The following is a 19,836-nucleotide window of genomic DNA, read 5'->3' as shown; positions in this document are numbered from 1 at the left end:
GCACTTAACCCCAGGCTACTCCAGGGGGAGTGTCCCTGTAATAAGTGTTCTGTAAACTGTCTTGGACAAAACTAAAAGTTTTGCTCATTCCTGACTCAGTGTAATGATCTCTGCATATAAAAAAAAAAAAATGCACAAATCTAAATAAAAATAAATAAATAATAATAATAATAATAATAATTGACATTTAAAACTGTTAATCTGATTGTTGTTTAAATATGTAATTAAATGAAACAATAAAGAAAAAAAATAATTAAATGATTTTAATTGCAACATTGCATTTTGTTTGTCCTTTTGCCAAATGTTTTTCTTTATTCATTTGGTGTAAGTTGGCCTAATTAAAGTATAATAATTAAAAAAATTAAAAGTTGAATAAATCAAATATGGGCTTTTAAAAAAATACTGTATGTAGTTATGTAACAATAAAGAATAAAATAAATATAAAATAAAATGATTTGTTTACTTACGTTTTTATTCTTAAATTGATAAAATTGATAATTAATAAAATTGTTAATTGGTGCATTTTATAAAAGTGCCACTCCTAGTCCTTGCTGGGTATAAACATTAATGTATCTAGCAAACTGCTTGGGATTGGAGCACCCAGATTTTAATACTATGTGTAAAAAGGACTATGTTTGGGTGAGGTAGTACTTTAGGATAAATTCTGCTGAGAAATAAATAAAAGTTGAGTCTATGAACACTTGTTCTAATGTAAGCTGGAGTTATGCAGGTCTACTCCAGTCAGCCCCTCCTGACTATGTTTAAAAACAGGACACTTTCCCTCAGTCCAAATGAAATAATCATCTTGATTGCCCTGTAAATAGAATTGTCTTCCTTCTCGCTCGGGAAAACAGGAACCCCTCTGCAATTAAGTCGGCACAGATTGGCGGTGGTCTTTATGAGGCATCAGAAATCTCCAGCCGACTGCAATTTTCACCAGAGGTTTGGCACTCCCATGATGGCTCCCTGAGAGGCTCTCAAGGGAAAGACCTATTATTCATTGTAATTAAGAAATTTCTCCACTGCCGGCAGCGAAAGGCTTTATCGTTCATGCTTCATCACACTATACCTACTGTACTGTAATCCCAGCTAGCGAACGGTTTGCCCAAGCAGGCTGCTGTCCAAAATATGCTTTAGACACACTGCAGCTAATGCAATTGTGACTCCTCTTCTGAGTGCTTAATCCCGCTCTGTTCACACAGAGATTGCTTACAGTGTACATGCAGTGAAAACCACACGAAGTTAGTTCACACATGCAGTATACTGTATACTAACTGCCTTAAAGAAGGTCTACAAAAATAACAACAATCATGTTGTTCATAATTTCATGTTTCTGGTGAGATTAAAATGTTTTTTGTGCCTAACCTTTTTTTTTTTGTGATTTACAAACAGGAAGTAACAAACTGACATATTGTGTGATATGTGTAGTCATGAAATCAGAGACTAACATCTGATCACAAGTGCTCAGATTTATTCCTCAAACATTTAGGTTGTGACAATAAATATGCTTTTAAATCTGTCAAATTCATACATTACGGTCCAGAGAGAAAATGCCAAAAGGCCATTCTGTCTGTTTTAGTTTACTGATAAGTGTTTTTGATCATTAACATTTGTTTCATCAAATGGGTTAAAGTTTCCTTCTACATTACTGTTCAAATGTTGAGGTCGGTATGATTTTTAAAAGTTTTTGAAAGAAACCTCTTATGCTCGCCAGGCTGCATTTATTTGATACAGTAAAAACAGCAATATTGTGAAATTCTAGATTCTCAACAGTTAAGTAATTTTTTTTTTTACTTTTGTTTTTACATTTTGAATATACTTTAAAATGCAATTTATTTATGTGATGGCCAAGCTGATTTTTTTAGAAGCCTTTACTCCATTTTTCAGGTTCCTTTCATTAATATAAAACAAAATTTAGTTGATATAAATATAATATAAATATACATTTTAGTAACAATGTACTGTAAGTATTTACTTTCACTATTAATCAATTTAGTGCTTCTTTGCTGAACAAAAATATTTCTTTCTTTAAAAAAAATATAATATATATGTATATAAATTAAATTATTATTATTGTTGTTGTTGTTGTATTACTGACTTAGACATCGGAATAATTTAGGCATTCATTCCCATATTTAAAGCACAAAACTTGCAATACTGCCACATATATTATTCCCTATGCATGGAACAATCCAGAAAATGCATCAGTCAGCTAAGAGTGAAATGTTCCTGACATCATGATTCAGATATGTTGCTTTAAGTTGAACTGTGATTAATGTGCTCTATCCATCAGCAACACCACTGAGGGAGGAGGAACGTACATTAAAAAGTGCTGCAAAGGATTCTGCATCGACATCCTCAAGAAAATCGCTCGGAATGTGAAGTTCACCTATGACCTTTACCTAGTGACCAACGGGAAGCACGGGAAGAAGATCAACAACGTGTGGAATGGCATGGTGGGAGAGGTGAGAAGATTTCAATTGCCAAATCTGACGATGCGATTTGTTATCGTATACTGATTTCCCATTTATGGAGCTAAACAAAATTAGATTAAATAAAGGTGCGCTTGCGCCCTTTCCGCTGGTAATTTTGTGACAGTCAAAGCCTGATATCAAATGTAAAATTGGAAAAAAGGTAGATATTTGTGCAATTTGGCTCCAGAGAGAGTGAAATGCTGAATTGAAATGTCCCAGGTGTTCTGTATAAAAACTTTGTATTAAAACTTGCAGCTTTTGACCAAACCTCTGTGTCATCTCGTCTCCTTCTGCAGGTGGTGACCAAAAAAGCAGTCATGGCCGTGGGCTCCCTGACAATCAATGAGGAGCGTTCAGAGGCCATCGATTTCTCTGTCCCCTTCGTGGAAACAGGGATTAGTGTGATGGTATCCCGTAGCAACGGAACCGTCTCTCCATCAGCGTTTTTAGGTAACTATCTGTAGGGCACGTGACGACCGTGAGGGCAAGTCGTATTTCCACCTGTCACAATATCGAAGTCTTCCCAGCAATCAAACCGCAGATCCGACAGGCCGATAGAGTCGCCCACCAATCCACTGAAGTGGGTCGCTTTTAGATTCATATGCTTGATGGCACTAGATCAGCAAGCCATTATTTCATTAGCATAAGGCCAGTAATTACAGGCTCTGAGAAACTTCCCCTATGGACACTCGCCATTTTCGCATTTGTTTCCCACAGTAAAGCTCTTTAATCTCTTCAGCTTGTCTATAGTCACATATCAAGCAGAACGCCTGGATGATAGTCACTGACTGTGACTTTTTTTCCTGATCTACCTGTTTCTCGCTCCTCCTTCGCTGCAGAGCCCTTCAGCGCGTCTGTGTGGGTGATGATGTTTGTGATGCTGCTGCTGGTGACTGCGATGGCTGTCTTCATGTTTGAGTACATCAGCCCCCTGGGCTTCAACAGGAACCTCGCTCAGGGCAAAGGTACGTAACTAGCTCTCTCAGCTACTCACTCCCTTCCTCCCTCCCTCCACGGTTCCTCCTCCGTTTCCCCGCAATGCAGTCGGTCTTTCAGATTCAGGCACGCTTGAAAATCCTTGCCCTGCTCTGATAGAGTGTCTCACATCTGCACCACAAATCCCCTGTTCTTTTGTGAAACATAAAGGCTTAATTTATACTTAATTTCACCATGTTCGGCGCTGAGTGGTTCCAGGCTCCGAGTTAGTTCAATGAAGTTCAATTCATTTTCATTTGATTCAAGTGGATCAGATTTAAATCATGTAGCCTCATTTGGAGTGCCTTTGTTATGTGGCACTAAAAAGCATTTTTTTTTCTCTTTGTTTCGATTTGTCCTTTTTCTAAAAGGAGGCACGTCATAGCAATCTAAAGATAAATCAACTGTCAATTTCTACACCGACCTTACAAAAGAACCGTTTCTAGCTTCTGTATATTTATTCTAATGTTTCACGGTGAACTCTTGCATGCAGTCCCGCTTTTATGAAAACAAAAGGCTGATGAACTATTGAAGAATATGAAGATTAGCAGCTGAGCAGTAGGGTGCTGTATGTTGGCTTAATTATCCGCAAGTACTCTAGAGGGGAGATAATGTTATTTCCAAAATTAAATCGCTGAGAAATACTTTTGGCACAAATGAAGGGTGTTATTGAAAATGCACCTTCCGCAGACCCCCACGGACCATCCTTCACCATGGGGAAAGCAGTGTGGCTGTTGTGGGGCCTGGTGTTTAACAACTCTGTGCCTGTGCAAAACCCCAAAGGCACCACCAGTAAATTCATCGTGTCCATCTGGGCCTTCTTCGCTGTCATCTTCCTGGCCAGTTACACTGCCAACCTGGCTGCCTTCATGATCCAGGAGGAATTTGCGGACCAACTGACAGGTCTAAGCGACAAAAAGGTAAAACAATATTTATACACTATAGCGTTCAAATGCACTTTTGGTTTTTTTGTATACAAATGTACTATGTATTTCTTTTTTTTTTTTTTTCTTTTTTTTTTAGAAATAAAAAAAAATTCTCAACAAGAATTCAATAAATAAAAATAATAATAATAGGAAATATTTCTTAAGTACCAAATCAGCATATTAGGATGATTTCTGAAGGATCAGGTGACACTGAAGACTGGAGTAATGATGCTGAAAATTTTGCTTTACAGTTAAAGGATTAAGTTACGTAAAAAAAAAAAAAAAAAAAAAAAAAAAAACATTAAAATGGAAAATATTCACAATATTTAAAAAAAAAGAAAAACAAATATTTTTGATTAAATAAATGCAGCCTTGTTGAGAATAAAAGAGACATTAGAAACATAAAAATATCTACTGACCCCAAATTTTGAAGGGTAATGTATACAATTTATTTTTTGTAATCTATCTATCTATCTATCTATCTATCTATCTATCTATCTATCTATCTATCTATCTATCTATCTATCTATCTATCTATCTATCTATCTATCTATCTATCTATCTATCTATCTATCTATTGACATTCTTGATGCAGTTTACTTTGCATTTAGGTCATGTAAGTATATTTATTGCTTGATTATGTGACAAAGTGTGTGTGTCTCCCAAAGATCTAATGAAAGCTACGCCTCTGATGGCAGTGGTTTCGACAAAGTAGTTTGAACTTTGGTAAGATGTTGCAGTCTCTGCTGAGTGTTTACTGCAGTCTAGAGTGTTTACTTTGCAGGCTTGAAGTTATGTCGGGCGCTGGATGTTTTGTTCATGAGGCTTGTATACGAGACTAATGAGTGCTCCTCCTTTACACGAAAACAAAGACTTCACAACTGATCAGTATTTATTTCAGGCAGAGAATGCACAAGAATCTTTCATGAGAATCCTGCACCACAAAAGCATGCTGCTGTGAGTGTTGGATGATGATGAGGTTGAGCCTTCTTTAAAATAATTTGCATGCTTAGCTTTAAAAAGGACTATGCATTGCATTGCAGAACTGGTATGTGAAGAGAAAAACAGAACACAGACTACCCAGTGCCTTTTATATTTTTAATGTAATATAATATAAAACAATATAATACAGTATTTATTTATTTATTTATTTATTTATTGTGTGGGAGATCTAATTTATCGCAAAACAAGTACAAATCTGAACTACCAAACCATCCTAGCAAGTATAAAATATCCTGTTTGAAAAGAATCTCTTCAATCACAAATAAAACAAAGCCTAAAGCTGTTTCACATAGATTATGAACTCTGTTTTGTAGCAGTAAGCTCTATTAAAGTTGAATCATTTGTCTCGTTCAGCTGTCGTGGGACTTTTTTGTGTGTTTTACTGTAAGGTCAGCATTTGTGATTGGTGTAGAGTGTTGTAATGTGAAATTTCATCTCCAGAATACAGAGAGTCTATACAAGTCCAGATAGGAGTGTATATATAAGTATTATAATAAGACAGGCAATGTCAGTTCTCTAAAATAGAAGTCGAGAGGGGAGTTGAATTAATGTATTATATGGGCTTAAGGAAGAAGAAGATATGAAGAGCAAGAGGAAATAGCTTAAGATGAAGTGTTTGATACTGCTTTTTTTTTTTAAAGCCTCCCATGGACAGGTGTTGAAAATTAGCATGTGTGCTAAAACACTTCATCCAGTGCAATAAAAATAAGATCCCTGGTCCTGCATTCACAGCACAGTCTGCACATCACAGCAAAGCCACACATTAAAGAGCCACAACTCTGGTCAAATAGTCAATAAAGAAACACATTCAAACACACGTCCAGTCTTCCTGCAAAGTGATTCTTTTCTTTGGCAGATTGGTCATATGAGTGATGCAGAAAAGTGTCTAAAGAAAGGATAAAAATAGATTATTTTAGCAAAGCTGTCGAGCTTAGTCCTATGATGTTAGGCCCTTATCAACGACATATTAACTCAGATCCAACTCGAGCCCTAAAAACCCACCTGGACTACGTATTAATGAAGCTAGCAATACATTTGATCAAAATTATGCCAAAAGAATTGTCATGGTGCACTCTTTAAGAAAAAATAATAATAATAATAATAATTAAAAAAAACATTCCGAAAGGGGGATTTTGTAATGCCATAGAACCATTTTGGGATCCTCAAAGGACCTTTCAGTGAACAGTTCTAAAATCAACCATTTTTTTTTTCTTAGTGTGAAGAACATTTTAACAACATCTAAAAACCTTTCCCCACTATAAGGAACCTCTTTGTGCATTCAGAAGGAATGGAATTGGAATTCATGGAAGCAAATATGATAATAAAGAACTTGAATTTTAAAAAGTAAGCAGCTGTCATTAAAAAATGCATCATAAATTGGCAGGATTAGATTAACAAACTCCTCTCAAACATTTCTTTAATGCTCCATTTAGTGTAAAATTAACTTGTACAAAATGTTTCACAATGTTGAAAATGAGTTTTAAACTTCATGTGCCCATGAAGGTCCTTCAAAGTATTTAATATCAAAACTTATTAGAGGCAGTCATTTTAAGAGTGTGAGTGATAGAGCTCAATTTTCAAGTGTTTTTATTAATCGTTTTTATTTATTGCCATGGAAGCGTTTTATTTCCTGCTATGCCTTTATTGAGATTTATTTATTTATTTATTTTTGACTTTGCAGTTTCAGAGTCCCTACTCCTACTCCCCTCCTTTCCGCTTTGGAACGGTTCCAAATGGCAGCACAGAGAGGAACATCCGTAAGAATTACCCCGACATGCACCAGTACATGGTGAAGTACCATCAGTCCGGGGTGAACGATGCACTGGTCAGCTTGAAGACTGGGTATGTACAGCACACTCTCACTGTGGTTATCCTGTCAGTCTGAGCAGAATGGGTGAAATAGTGAATGAGTCATTGTTTTTGCTGGCATATAATCGCCTTACACTGAATGTTGGCCGTGCTTCTTTAGTTATTATAAAAGGGATAGTTAACCCAAAAAATATGATTTTGTTATTATTTACAATTTTTTATTGCTTTCTTTCTTATAAGGAACACAAACAGTACAACATACAAACAAATGAGTATCCAGGCCATCATCAAGCTACAAATAGACTTTAAAAATCATACTGTAGTTTTACCTCAACACTACTTTTTAGTGTTTTTTTTTAAAGGGCTCATATAATGTTACTAAAAATAACATTTGGTGTAATGAAATGTTAGTTAATGTTAATGGTTAAAAAAACACATTATTTTCCACTTACTGTACATAATTGTTTCTCCTCTATGCCCCGCGTTTCTGAAATCATAGATTTTTACAACGCTCATCATTCTGAAAAGTGAGGTGTGCTTGTATTGGCCAGCGATCTAGTGTGTTGTGATTGGTGTGTGACAGAAATGTTACGCCTCTTAACATACTGTGATGCATGTCCTGGTGTTCTAACAAATAATGCTACCTGTCAGATTATACTATCAAGACTGTATTCATCCTACTGCACGGGTAGGTTTAGGGTTGGAGCAGGTGTACAAGTTAATAAAAGATTTTGCATCTGTATTATGCTACCATCTGTTTTACTGGGATGTAGCAAAATCTCACTAAACCAATAAAGCCCATTACAAATGAGGCATTTGAGGCATCCAGTGAGGAAATAATTTTGCATTATTATGACTTTTACTGTCTTTGTATGCATTACATTGTATCACGACATGTAAACATAAAATCATGTCTGCATTTGTGTTCGGAGAAATGACAAACAACAAGCACTACTCTCTACTCACTACACTGCTTAAAACTCACGTTTGAATCATCAGTGGTTCATTTAAATTTAAAATGGACTTACAGTTTGTGAATCAGGAAACAGTCCTCCATAAAATGCAATGCACACATCTGAATATTTGGGTCAAACTGTTCTGGAACATTGTTGTGCATAAAACTAAACCAATGATATCTAGTTCTGTCCTCTTTGGAAGGCCAAACAAAGTATTTTCACTTTCACAACAAAACACAGCCTCTTCACAACATGGCGGTGGAAGCAACAATAAAGTTACACTTTCTTTCTTTGAGTGAACATTCAGATGGCATTATGCAAATCTTCCCACATCATGACATAGACATGTGGGGGCGTGTTTAAATGAGCCGTTGTAGGAGGGCATGGTTGAATCTTAACTTTTTATAAAGAAAATCTCTTTGGATTTGAAACTTTAGTCTTTGCAAATTTGCAGTGACTTGACATACAGGCAACTATGTTGACCCATACTCAGAATTCATGCTCTGCATTTAACCCAGCCAAAGTGCATAGACACAGCAGTGAAAACACACCCTGAGCAGTGGGTTTATGTTATGTGCCAATTATGCTGCAGGTCCCAGAGAGCAGTTGGGGGTTCAGTGCCTTGCTCAGTCGCAGTATTGCTGGCCTACAAACACATTGTTCTTTTTAGAAACAACACATAACCCCTTTAAACAGCTTTCATTATCTCTCTGAACTGCAGCAAGGCTTTGTCGTTGTATATTTGAAGATGGGTACATATGCACAATTTTTAATTACCTTACAGTAAATTAATAAAGCGTAGATGATTTCCTTTGGAAGTGCATTGCATCATTTCTCGCAGCTTGGCATATCACTACACATACTGCAGATCCACCGTTAACAAAAGAATCATTGAACAAATCACGGATGTCGGCGTGATCCCTGAGTTACATTTGACATTCTTGAAAATGTCAGACAACCAGACTAATGAGTCTTAGACAAAGGCTTTTCCAAAAGAGAGATCAAGTTTGTCAGGCAGCCCACCTTGGCTCCAAATGTCAGTGTGTTGGTGGGGTCTAAAGTCGGGTGCACACAGAATGATTTTTTCTCAGATTTTTGCAGTTTAAGAGAAATTTAAGAGATGATTTCAGTCATGATCTGGTCATATGATGGCTGTCTAATGAAGAAGCATAAACTTCCTTACATTACAGCTGAGTTACAACTGTCTATCTAGGGTTTAGCATGATAAAAAAAAAAGGAAAAGAAATGGTCAAGAAATTACCATGATGGGGGGGGGGGGTATAATATTACATTTCAGTCTGTTATGAATTTTTGTTTTCATAACATAAAAATAATAAAACAAACACACACACACACACACACACACACACACACACACACACATATATATATATATATATATATATATATATATATATATATATATATATATATATATATATATATATAATCTGGACTACAATTTTTTTTATTTATATAGTTAAGACTGTACATATTGTGTTTTTACATAATGTGATACATTTGTTTTTGTTTTTAATTTACTGCACTGCTCCGAACAAATATTATTCCAAAGAAGCATTAAAGAGAAGAGCATTACTAGAATTTTGTCTCACAAGCACCAATAAGCAAGTTAATGAGAGCAATGGCAGTATGTAGGCTAATACTGTACAACCAAACACTTCTGTGAAGTATGCATCCTTTTTGTTTCTTACTATTAATATATATTTTGTAATAAAATAAAATTAAAAAAAATAAAATTAAAAATCCAATCCTTGGCATAAAACATTAGGCCAAAGTCAATTAAATAGTTTTTATTGTGCTGTTTTCTCTCCACTGCTTCTGGTTTTGTCGCAACCAGATCTGTCTCTCACCTTTATCTTGCGTCCCTGCATCTGCCTTATTGCTGTAAAGATAAAATATGTTATGATTCATTCAGTGCTTTTGGTGACATGGTAGTGGTGTTAAGGCATAAATATGACTCAGAAAATGTAACCTCTCTATTTGCTATCTGAATAGTGTCTGTGCTCTTTCTTTTCACCAGCAAACTGGATGCCTTTATATATGATGCAGCTGTGCTGAACTACATGGCTGGTAGGGATGAGGGGTGTAAACTAGTGACCATTGGTAGTGGCTACATCTTTGCTACCACTGGCTACGGCATCGCCCTGCAGAAAGGATCAGCCTGGAAACGCTCGGTGGATCTGGCCATTCTGGCTATTATTGGAGATGGTAAGTGCTTGCATGCCTACCAGCAGTCCGGAATGTTGTACATGCTAGAAAACATAGGCACATTATGTGTTAATGATACATATTCATATTTATGAGTGTCCCTATGTTGAAAATATGTCTGTGTGTTCCTCATCTGTTCTTATCTTATCTGTTTCAATAAAAGCTTCTGCTAAGTGAATAAATGAAAATGTCTACCCTAAAGAGTTTTTAATGCTGTGCACTAGAATGTGTTGTGTTCATGTCCATCAGCAATGTCCATCTGTTAATTATTTAGCATACTTTTATTTCAGGGTGCTTCCTTCATAGATATCTGCAGAATTTTCTCTCTCCATACTATACGCTGTGCTTCACAGTAGTGCTATACGACAGCATGAAAAATGACAGAATTATCCTCCTGACAGCTGCACCTTGTAGAGAAAGAGAAAAAAGTCTCAGATGGTGCTAACATATGGATAAAACTTAAGTATAAAATTTTACTGATCCTCACTTTGAAATGTTAGGGCATAAGGGAGTTTTGGAACAGGAAGATATGTCTTTGGACGGTAGTAGTGCGGCCCACTGATGTGTACATGAAATGGGAGACAGAGCTGATTGATGACGTGGGCCTTGGTGTGTGCGTCTCTCCTCAGGTGAGATGGAGGAGTTGGAGGCTCAATGGCTGACTGGGATCTGCCACAATGAGAAGAACGAGGTAATGAGCAGCCAGCTGGATGTGGACAACATGGCTGGAGTGTTCTACATGCTGGCGACTGCCATGGGTCTCAGCCTCATTACCTTTGTCTGGGAGCACCTGTTCTACTGGAGACTCAGATACTGCTTCACTGGCATCTGCTCGGGCACACCTGGCCTGCTCTTCTCCATCAGCAGGGTAAGCTTCTGGGCAGGACAGGATTCCATGTTACATGTATAAAATGTATTTAGTGTGTTTTAAGCCTGGTCTGTAATCATATGCATATAAAGTAGTATGAAAAGCAAAAAATAAATAAATAAAATAAAACACATTGAGACAAATGTGGCACCCATTATTTTGAGATCAAGCGGTAATTTGCTGTCACCCCATATTACTGCAATAGACCACCTAGTGGTTGCGGAACACTGACTACGTTTACATGCACCCAATAACCCGTTCAAAACCCGGGATATTAGCAATAACCCGGTCGCGCACGGCCATGTAAACACCGGCAAAAACCCGGATATGCTCATATCCCAGTTTTTAAAAACCGGGATATTATACCTGGGGTACCCCTTTTCTAACCTGAATATTTGGTCTTGTAAACGCGTTTCGGCATATCCCCATCAAAATGTGTGTTCTGCGCATGTTCTATTCGCAAGGAATCTTGGTCTTTTGAGTCTTTGGATACAGGAAGAAGAATCGGAAATGACGCATATTGCGTCTTACGTCCAGACGCTAACCGTACGTCGCCGTTTACATCGGGATATTGGCGACTGATTACACATTCCACGTATACAAGAGTAACTTATCCCGAATGTTTCAGAAACCCGAATAGTGACCTTAACCCAACCATAACCCGAATTTTAACAGCTTGTAAACGTAGTCACTGTTAAAAAAAACCTGATTTTGGTGTTTGCTGAATCAGCCTTGACAGTAGGGACAGCTACTTTAGGACAATTTTTTAATTCTGAGAGTGTCAGTGGTAATCCAGTTAGCATTTGAGCTCACTCTTTAGCCTGACATGGGCAGTGTTTGAAAGAAAAGTTGGTCAGAAATTAGATTTTAGAGTTTTTTTTCCATGGCCAGGGAGGTTAAAATGAGAGTGCAGCAGTCTGTTTTGACAGCATGATCTCTAGCATAGCCAAAAGCTCAGTATGTCTTTGTTTAGTTTTGATCCCTGATGGGATTGTGTACATGCTCTCGGTGAGAGAATATGGTGCATCTGATTAGCATCTTTAAGGTATTGAAATGCTGGTATTGGACATCTCGAGCATAACTGATGTAAGTGTTTACTGGGGAAAAGAGATTCACAGAGATTGTAAGAGGAAAGGATCATTTTTAAAGGAAATTTGGTAATTTGTTTCTAAATTTGAAGGCATCTGTGTCACTGGATTTATCTATGCCCTAATTAAAAACTTCATAAGCGCTCTTTGATCACACTGATGGGTACATTTGCAAGTCACAAACATCATAGTTAATGTATGAATATTGAACTTGATTCACTCTTTTTTCCACAGGGTATATGGAGTTGCATTCACGGTGTTCACATCGACATGAAGAAAAAGTCATCTGACCTGGACTTCAGTCCACAGTCCAACATGCTTAAGCTTATCAAGTCTGCCAAGCAGATGACTAATATGACCAACCTCAGCGGCTCCAGGATGAACTCTCCTAAACGTGGTGGTGAGTTCATGCATTCGGCAAGCCCCATGATCATGGACATGATGGCAGAGAAAGGGAATTTCATCTACACTGACAATCGTAGCTATGCCCAAAAGGACATCTATGGAGACTCCAGTGAATTGCAGGCATATCTGGCAAACCGTCATAAGGACCATCTAAACAACTACATCTTCCAAGGTCAGCATCCCCTCACCCTCAATGAATCAAACCCTAATACTGTAGAGGTGGCGGTGAGTGAAGACACAGCCCAGACCAATGCAAAACCCCGAGCTCTGTGGAAGAAATCTGTGGATACTTTGCGTCAAACTCAGGGCTCTGAAACCCTAGATCCCCGTTTGTCCATGAAGAGTCAGAGGTACCTGCCAGAGGACACGGCACACTCAGATATCTCCGACTGCTCAAGCAGGGCAAACTCCTACAAGGATCCAGACAATAACAAGCACCTGAAGGCCAAGGATAACTTAAAAAAAAGATCGATGACGTCAAAATACCCTAGGGATTGCAGTGAAGTAGAGCTGTCCTACTTAAACAAAAAGGAGGGCGGAGCAGGCAGAGAGAAAATATACACCATAGATTCTGACCGGGAGCTGAGTCTGCACTCAGAGTCACAACACTACAGAGAAGGCAGGGGCCTAACAACTGATGATTTGGACTTTGGCGAAATTTACTCAGACCACAATGACAATTACAGGAAATGTGACCAGCCCATCATACATCTCAATAGCAGCCCCCTACATCAAAGTGAATCGGATCTGCTGCCGGAAAGCATTTATAACAAACACTACAGCATGAAGGAGAAGAATCTCAGTCCTCACGAAACCAACGACCGGTTCAAACAGACTCATTGCCGGAGCTGTCTTTCTAAGGTACCCAACTATAGCACTGGGCCGTACACTGCCCTACGATCACCGTATAACCGGTGCGAGGCATGCCTCCACATGGGCAACCTGTATGACATCAGTGAGGACCAAATGCTGCAGGAGGCCATGATCAACCCTGGCATGCACCACGATGACATGTTTAGCCACTACTGGCCTCAGACAGATGGGCCACACGTACAGAGGAGGAACAGACTGAGGCTCAGCCGCCAGCACTCCTTTGACAATATCATGCTTGAGAAGCCCAAAGAAATTGACCTGAACCGGCCGGCGCGGAGCGTCAGCCTAAAGGAGAAGGACCGCTTCCTGGAGGATAGCTCTTATGCAAACATGTTTAACATCAAGGCTGACAAACTATTCGGCAGCAGGTCCATGTTCTTTAACCGAAACCTGGAGGAAAGCAAGCGTAGTAAGTCACTTTACCCTGATTACCCCTCGGACAACCCCTTCATGCAATCTGTACGGGATGACACTCGCTTGGTCCACGGCAGGAGCTCCTCTGACATTTACAAACAGTTGGCTCCCATCAAAGCTAGGAACGAGAACAATCTGAGGTCCTCCGTGAAGTCCACCACTTCATACTGTTCCAGGGACGGTCGAATACCCAATGACATGTATATTTCAGAGCATGTAATGCCTTATGTAGCCAACAAGACTAGTGCATACTCAGCTCCCCGGGTTCTCAACTCTTCGCAGTTTAGCAATAGACGAGTGTATAAGAAAATACCTAGTCTCGAGTCAGATGTTTAATGCTTTTTTGTGTAGTTGAACTATTTACTCACTTAGAATGCCACAGTCACCTACATCTACTAAGTACCCGAGATACCGCTCTTCTTATACGAGCACTTTCCAGAGGTTTCTTCTGGGCAGGTATCTGCAGAAAGAGAGTTAGTCAAGTGTAAGCTAATAAAATGTGATCCAGCATGGAAGTTCCTGATCCTAGGGCAAGCAAGGGTATTTCATACATGGCACTCGGCAATTGCATTTTTGCTTTTATTACTATAGACTTGGGATTTTTGGCATTCTAATCCCTATTTAGAATTTAGTCTCTTCTATATCTTATTTGGTAGCACAATAATCATTAGTTAACTACCCACCTCTGCTTTATAAACAGAACTTCTATATTACCCTCAGAAATAGATTTCTTTTGCATGTGTGTTTCTTTTCTTGTCTTATTTCAGTTGAAGATACTTGCATTAAGGTGATTTTGTTCGACAGCTAAGGTGGACATCTGTGCAATGAAAACTTGATCTGTATGTGGGTTGTTCAACAGGGAATATTATGTTGATCTTCCATTTCCAGATTGTGGGGAGGTTTTTGCGATGGAAGTTTGTCTCACATTTATTTCATTCAAAACTTCCATCTGTCGCTGTACACTGTGAAACCGAATCGGAACATCACCTCTCGAAGACTTTTGTTTACTGTAGTTTGGCGGAGCCTCGCTTCGCAGTTGCAATTCACTCATTAAGAGGGCCACTTGTGAAGCTTGAAGTCTGAACTAGAGCATTGGTTTTCTGTTGCAGTCTCTAACACGATCAACACCATATTCACATTGAGGACTACCACGCAAGACCTTTGTTCTGCAGACCTATTACTAAACTTTATACTGTACAGACACACTCAATGAACTCCATGCAATGTGAATCAGAACACATAGCCAAATCGTGTATTAGATCAAATACCTCAGGATGGTTCTGTGTCATTTTGTGTAACACTTTCTCTACACCACCTAAAGGCACATTCACATTGCATTTTGGCATGCTTTCCTCCAATCCGCTATGGTTGTCCGAGGACTTTCATTGAGTTTAGAGAGAATCTTTCAGCCATCTTTGAAATGAGCTTTTATGTTTACGACTCCAATGTTTGTTGGAAAACAGGATGTGTATCAACATGAACGTGTTGTATGACTGCTCTAGCAGCTTCCGCTCTCATTCCAGACTTGCTTTCTTTGAACTTCCTCAATGACGTGACATAATTCACTGTACACTTATCTTGAATATGTCATCAGTATCATAATCATGAACTTATTCATCATATGAAGTGCTGCTTTAAGAAGCTAATGTGCGTATGCACATGTAAAATATCAAAGTCTTGTAATCATATATGCCATACATTGTTTTTACTCTTTGCAAGTTGTTTTTCAGTTATTTTTTTCACCCTTGTAATAACCCCGGTCTTTAAGGAAAATGTATTTTGATTACATGAACATGAATTATAATAATGGCATGCAACTCAATTGTAACTCTTTCTATGTTTTTGTTCTGATGTTATGATCACACATTATTTGTAACAGGGTGCAAATATAGCATATATATGGAAAGAAAATGATCATTTATGTTGCAGAGCTGCTGTTTTGGGGAAATAAGCAAGGTATTAGCCTCTCGTATTAATCACAGAGCCACATCTGCATTGATTTCGTATCCTTTGTGGGACGAGGTGAATATCCTTGCTCTTCCTCGATTGGCAGGTGAAAACATCACCAGCTATGCTTTCTGTGTCTTACCTGTCACATATAAGGCCAGACTTAACCTGTAAAGAGAGAGAGAGAGAAAAAAAAGTCCTATTCGGGCCTGCTATCCCTCCAAAGATATGACGTCTTCTTGATTTTCTCTATTATCTATGGTTTGCTGTAAGAATAGAGCTTTTTTAATTCCTCAAAGACTTAACAACTATTTTGAATATATGACACTTGTAAATTTGCTTGTAAATTCACACTCTAATAATTCATGAACGTTATGATGACACAGAGTAAACTATTTTTTTGTGGGGGTTTCACAGGTCTGTACAGTAGCACTCATTTTCTGTAATGGCGTGTACGAAAAACGACTCACAAAGTCTGCATCAAAATGGCACCTTGCGAGATTTCAGAGTCTCCATGCAGTTTGTTATCAGGGATTGTAGCCCTGCAGTTTTTTAAGCTTGAACATTTCAGGGCTGGGTGTTGGGACTGCAGGTATTGCGGCAGATAAGTAAATACTGTCAATCCACTTGAAGGTGAGCTTGGATCAAGCATGCCTACAGATCGATGTGAGGAGAACTGGCTTCTTTGGTTCATAGATATGAGCCGTTGTGAGACTGCAGGGTACGAATCCATCTTGCTCATGAACCAAAGCTCTGTGACCACTCTGGCATATCGTTTAGGCTGCCAAACTTCTGGGATTTTTACACAGAAACATATTGAAAACCAAAATGTAATTTTTACTTCAACATTCTGTATTTGTCGAAGGTTATCGGAGGCAGTCGGATGGAGCAACACAGGTCATGTATTGATTGCAACAGGATACAGATGAACTGGGTGGAATTATTTTATGTAGCAGTTTTTGGCTATGCAAAAGCCATCTGTAGTTTATTAAAATATATATATTATATTTTTGGTTTTATTTACCTCTCATAGAATAGTACACAGATGTGTAGCTCAGATGCTGATTATTTCCATAAGACGAGCTAAACTAGGCAAAGCGCTGTAGTTCAGTTTCTAAAATACAGTAAGCGAGGATTTTTAAGTCCGAAAAAAAATTGAGTACTTTCTCAGTTACACCTTAAACGCTAGTTAAGGGTTAATCTGTTTTGTCCTTCACATTTGTTACGCTCCACTTATTTCAACAGAGATGTGTGTTTTTCTACATTTCTCCATGGATCGTGAAGAGAGGGACGTTTCGGATCAGCGGCTAAAGGCGCCCAGTCCGTATGCTGAATATTTACACTTTAAAAGTCTTTTCAGATAACAGAGATGCCTCCATCACCACGAGTTAGTCTTTCATAAAAACCCATTAGACTAAAAGATACATACAAAACCAATTTTCTTTCCCTTTGAGGCGAGTTATGACAGCATAGGACAGAATATCAAAAAGTGAACTATGGAAGTAGGGATGTGAGACGTTACTTAACATGACAATGGATCTCCTTCTAAGTCAATTCTGCATCCACATGGAAGACCATTTGAATTCCATTCTTTCCCGAAATGATATTTTGCCAAGTGCAGTGTAGTAAGAACAATAGGCCCTTTCGGCTGCCAGGCAAGCTGTTCTACTGTCACTGCATCATTGGCTGTGTTCCCATCGAGGTAGTTTGAAGGAGAAATCACCTCAGCTCAAATTACATCTGCCAGAGCCGCACAAGGCACAGTGAGAAGGGGCAGGTGGCTAAAGACAGGAGCGAGAGTCCTCATGCATGACTGTGTCGACTGCAGCTCACTCCCTTTCGTTCTCAGGCTGCTTTATAACCCTCAGGAAGACGTTTGCAGGGGCAAAACTGGCAGCTTGGAAACAATGCGGAAACACTCCATCAGTCGTGTGGCTTTTTTAGCAATTTTTTTTAATGCTGCTTTTGATTTCTTTAATGCATTTCCAGTAACATAAATTGTGATGCTTGATTATTTTATTTTAATAGTGAATCAAAATAAAGGACAGACAGTGATTTAGTGGGTACCGACCTTAAAGGAGGCAGAAAGTATCTTTTTTCTATTCTTTGTTTGATTGTTTGAGTTTGTTTGAGCACAGAGCTACTGGAATACTTGCACTTATTAAAGGATAAAGAACGCTGCCTTCCTTGTGAAATGGACGATTTTGATCGTAGTGGACTCAGACGAAAAAAAAAATAGAACCACTTGTGTTCTTGTGAGCTTTGCATCCATATTTTATGTGGTTAAAAGTAGAAATTATTTTAGAACAGCATTTTATACTGGGGCGGGCAGGGATTGTCATGTGACCTATATAACCTATTTATCACTGAAACCATGTGACCTGCTGCCCAAATATTCTTTTATAATGAAGCATTATCACCTGTGTGCGTACTGAAATGTCTTAAGAACTTTTTAATGTAAGTTGGAAGTAATTGCTTACATAAAGCTGAAAACACAAATTTGCATTAATGAAATCATTTCTGCTATTGCAAAATTGCATGAGAAAGTACTAATTCAGTGGGGTGTTTTAAACATATCCCTGTTCTCTCTAAAGTACATTTCATTTGGAACATAACGTATTGTGTTCAGATTATTATATATATATATATATTTTTTTTTTCATTCTCTGCTTTTTTATGTGTACATAGATCATATTAAAAGAACAGGTCTGATATGTGACTTGAGAAATATCAATACAATGTGGTTGCAGGACATGTGCTGGGTTACAAGATATATAAACATGTATATAAGTCAAAGTTTCATTTTTCTAATAAAGGCTCTTTCTGCCACTTTATATGATCACTGTATCTGTTGCGGTATGTTTCCGAAGCCTGTGCTTCAGGTGAATGTTGCAGACACCTCGAAAGTTCATGAAGCAGGGGGTTGGGAGCTGACTGACAGCTCTGGTAATTCCGAGTGATGATTGGTACATGCCGTAATGGCTCTCAGGCCTCGAGTCTTCAGCCTGAGCATGTGTGAAACGGGCCAGGACCCAGCAATATTACACGAGTCAAAAAAGCAGCTTTGCTATCAGCAGAAATGGGGCATTTTGTGTGCACAATGGAGATACTCTGTCACAGACAGCTTTGAGAAATAAAAGAGAGATTTCTCTGTTTTGTGATTTTTTTTTCTTCGTTTTGCATCCATCTATTGAGACAATCCATGTATTAACAGTATTGTTATCAGTATTAAGAAACAACTAAATAGTATTTTATTTTTCACACATAACTGAAAAGCCTATTTTGAATGGCCTCCTTTGGTCTTGATAACAACTTTCATTCTTGCTGACATTGTTTTTATGTACTTTTCCACAGTCTCTGTTGTTATTGACTATTATTGGGCATCTGAATAAAAAAATAATAATTATAAAGTGCTTTACTATTTTATATACACACACACACATGCATGGGGGAATATATATAGTATTTATTAATTGATATTATTATTTATTGTTATAAAATGTATGTTATAATCATTTATTTCTATTTTTATGTTGTTATTAATTATTATATCATCATTTTTTTTTTAATTAGATGTTACTATCCATATATCCATCCATACATACATACATATATATATATAAATTTGCTTCTCATAAGTATTATTACTTTTTAATGATCAGAACACTGAATCACACACGAAAAAATAATCATAAAAGTGATTTTTTTTTTTACTTACATTTTTAGCAACCACTCATGTTTAGAGTAAATGATTCTGACCTGATTAAAGACACCAACAATGTTGAGAATATGGTTTCCGTAAATATGTCAGAAATAATTTCAGGCCATTCTGCATCGATTTCCACCTTGCAGCAAAGGTTGCACTGTTGT

General features: G+C 37.9%; 1 protein-coding gene across 2 annotated transcripts in view; it reads left to right on the top strand.

The window, feature by feature from the left end:
• The window catches only part of LOC113043133 (glutamate receptor ionotropic, NMDA 2A-like), a 137,224-nt gene extending 117,860 nt beyond the window's left edge, over positions 1 to 19,364 (top strand). Inside the window, exons 5-12 of one of the 2 annotated variants that reach the window (XM_026202343.1) lie at positions 2,294 to 2,465; positions 2,771 to 2,924; positions 3,314 to 3,439; positions 4,140 to 4,369; positions 7,059 to 7,219; positions 10,184 to 10,371; positions 11,001 to 11,239; positions 12,562 to 19,364. In XM_026202343.1, coding sequence (XP_026058128.1) covers positions 2,294 to 2,465; positions 2,771 to 2,924; positions 3,314 to 3,439; positions 4,140 to 4,369; positions 7,059 to 7,219; positions 10,184 to 10,371; positions 11,001 to 11,239; positions 12,562 to 14,355 — 3,064 coding nt within the window. In that variant the 3' untranslated portion in view covers positions 14,356 to 19,364. The remainder of the gene's footprint in view (positions 1 to 2,293; positions 2,466 to 2,770; positions 2,925 to 3,313; positions 3,440 to 4,139; positions 4,370 to 7,058; positions 7,220 to 10,183; positions 10,372 to 11,000; positions 11,240 to 12,561) is intronic. The other variant, XM_026202335.1, reaches the window with a different exon arrangement.
• Positions 19,365 to 19,836: the final 472 nt, after the last annotated feature.

Source organism: Carassius auratus, chromosome 3 (assembly GCF_003368295.1).
Source record: "Carassius auratus strain Wakin chromosome 3, ASM336829v1, whole genome shotgun sequence".
Lineage (NCBI taxonomy): Eukaryota > Metazoa > Chordata > Actinopteri > Cypriniformes > Cyprinidae > Carassius > Carassius auratus.
The sequence above is the reverse complement of the archived record's forward strand: the minus strand, read 5'-3'. Positions and strand labels throughout refer to the sequence as shown.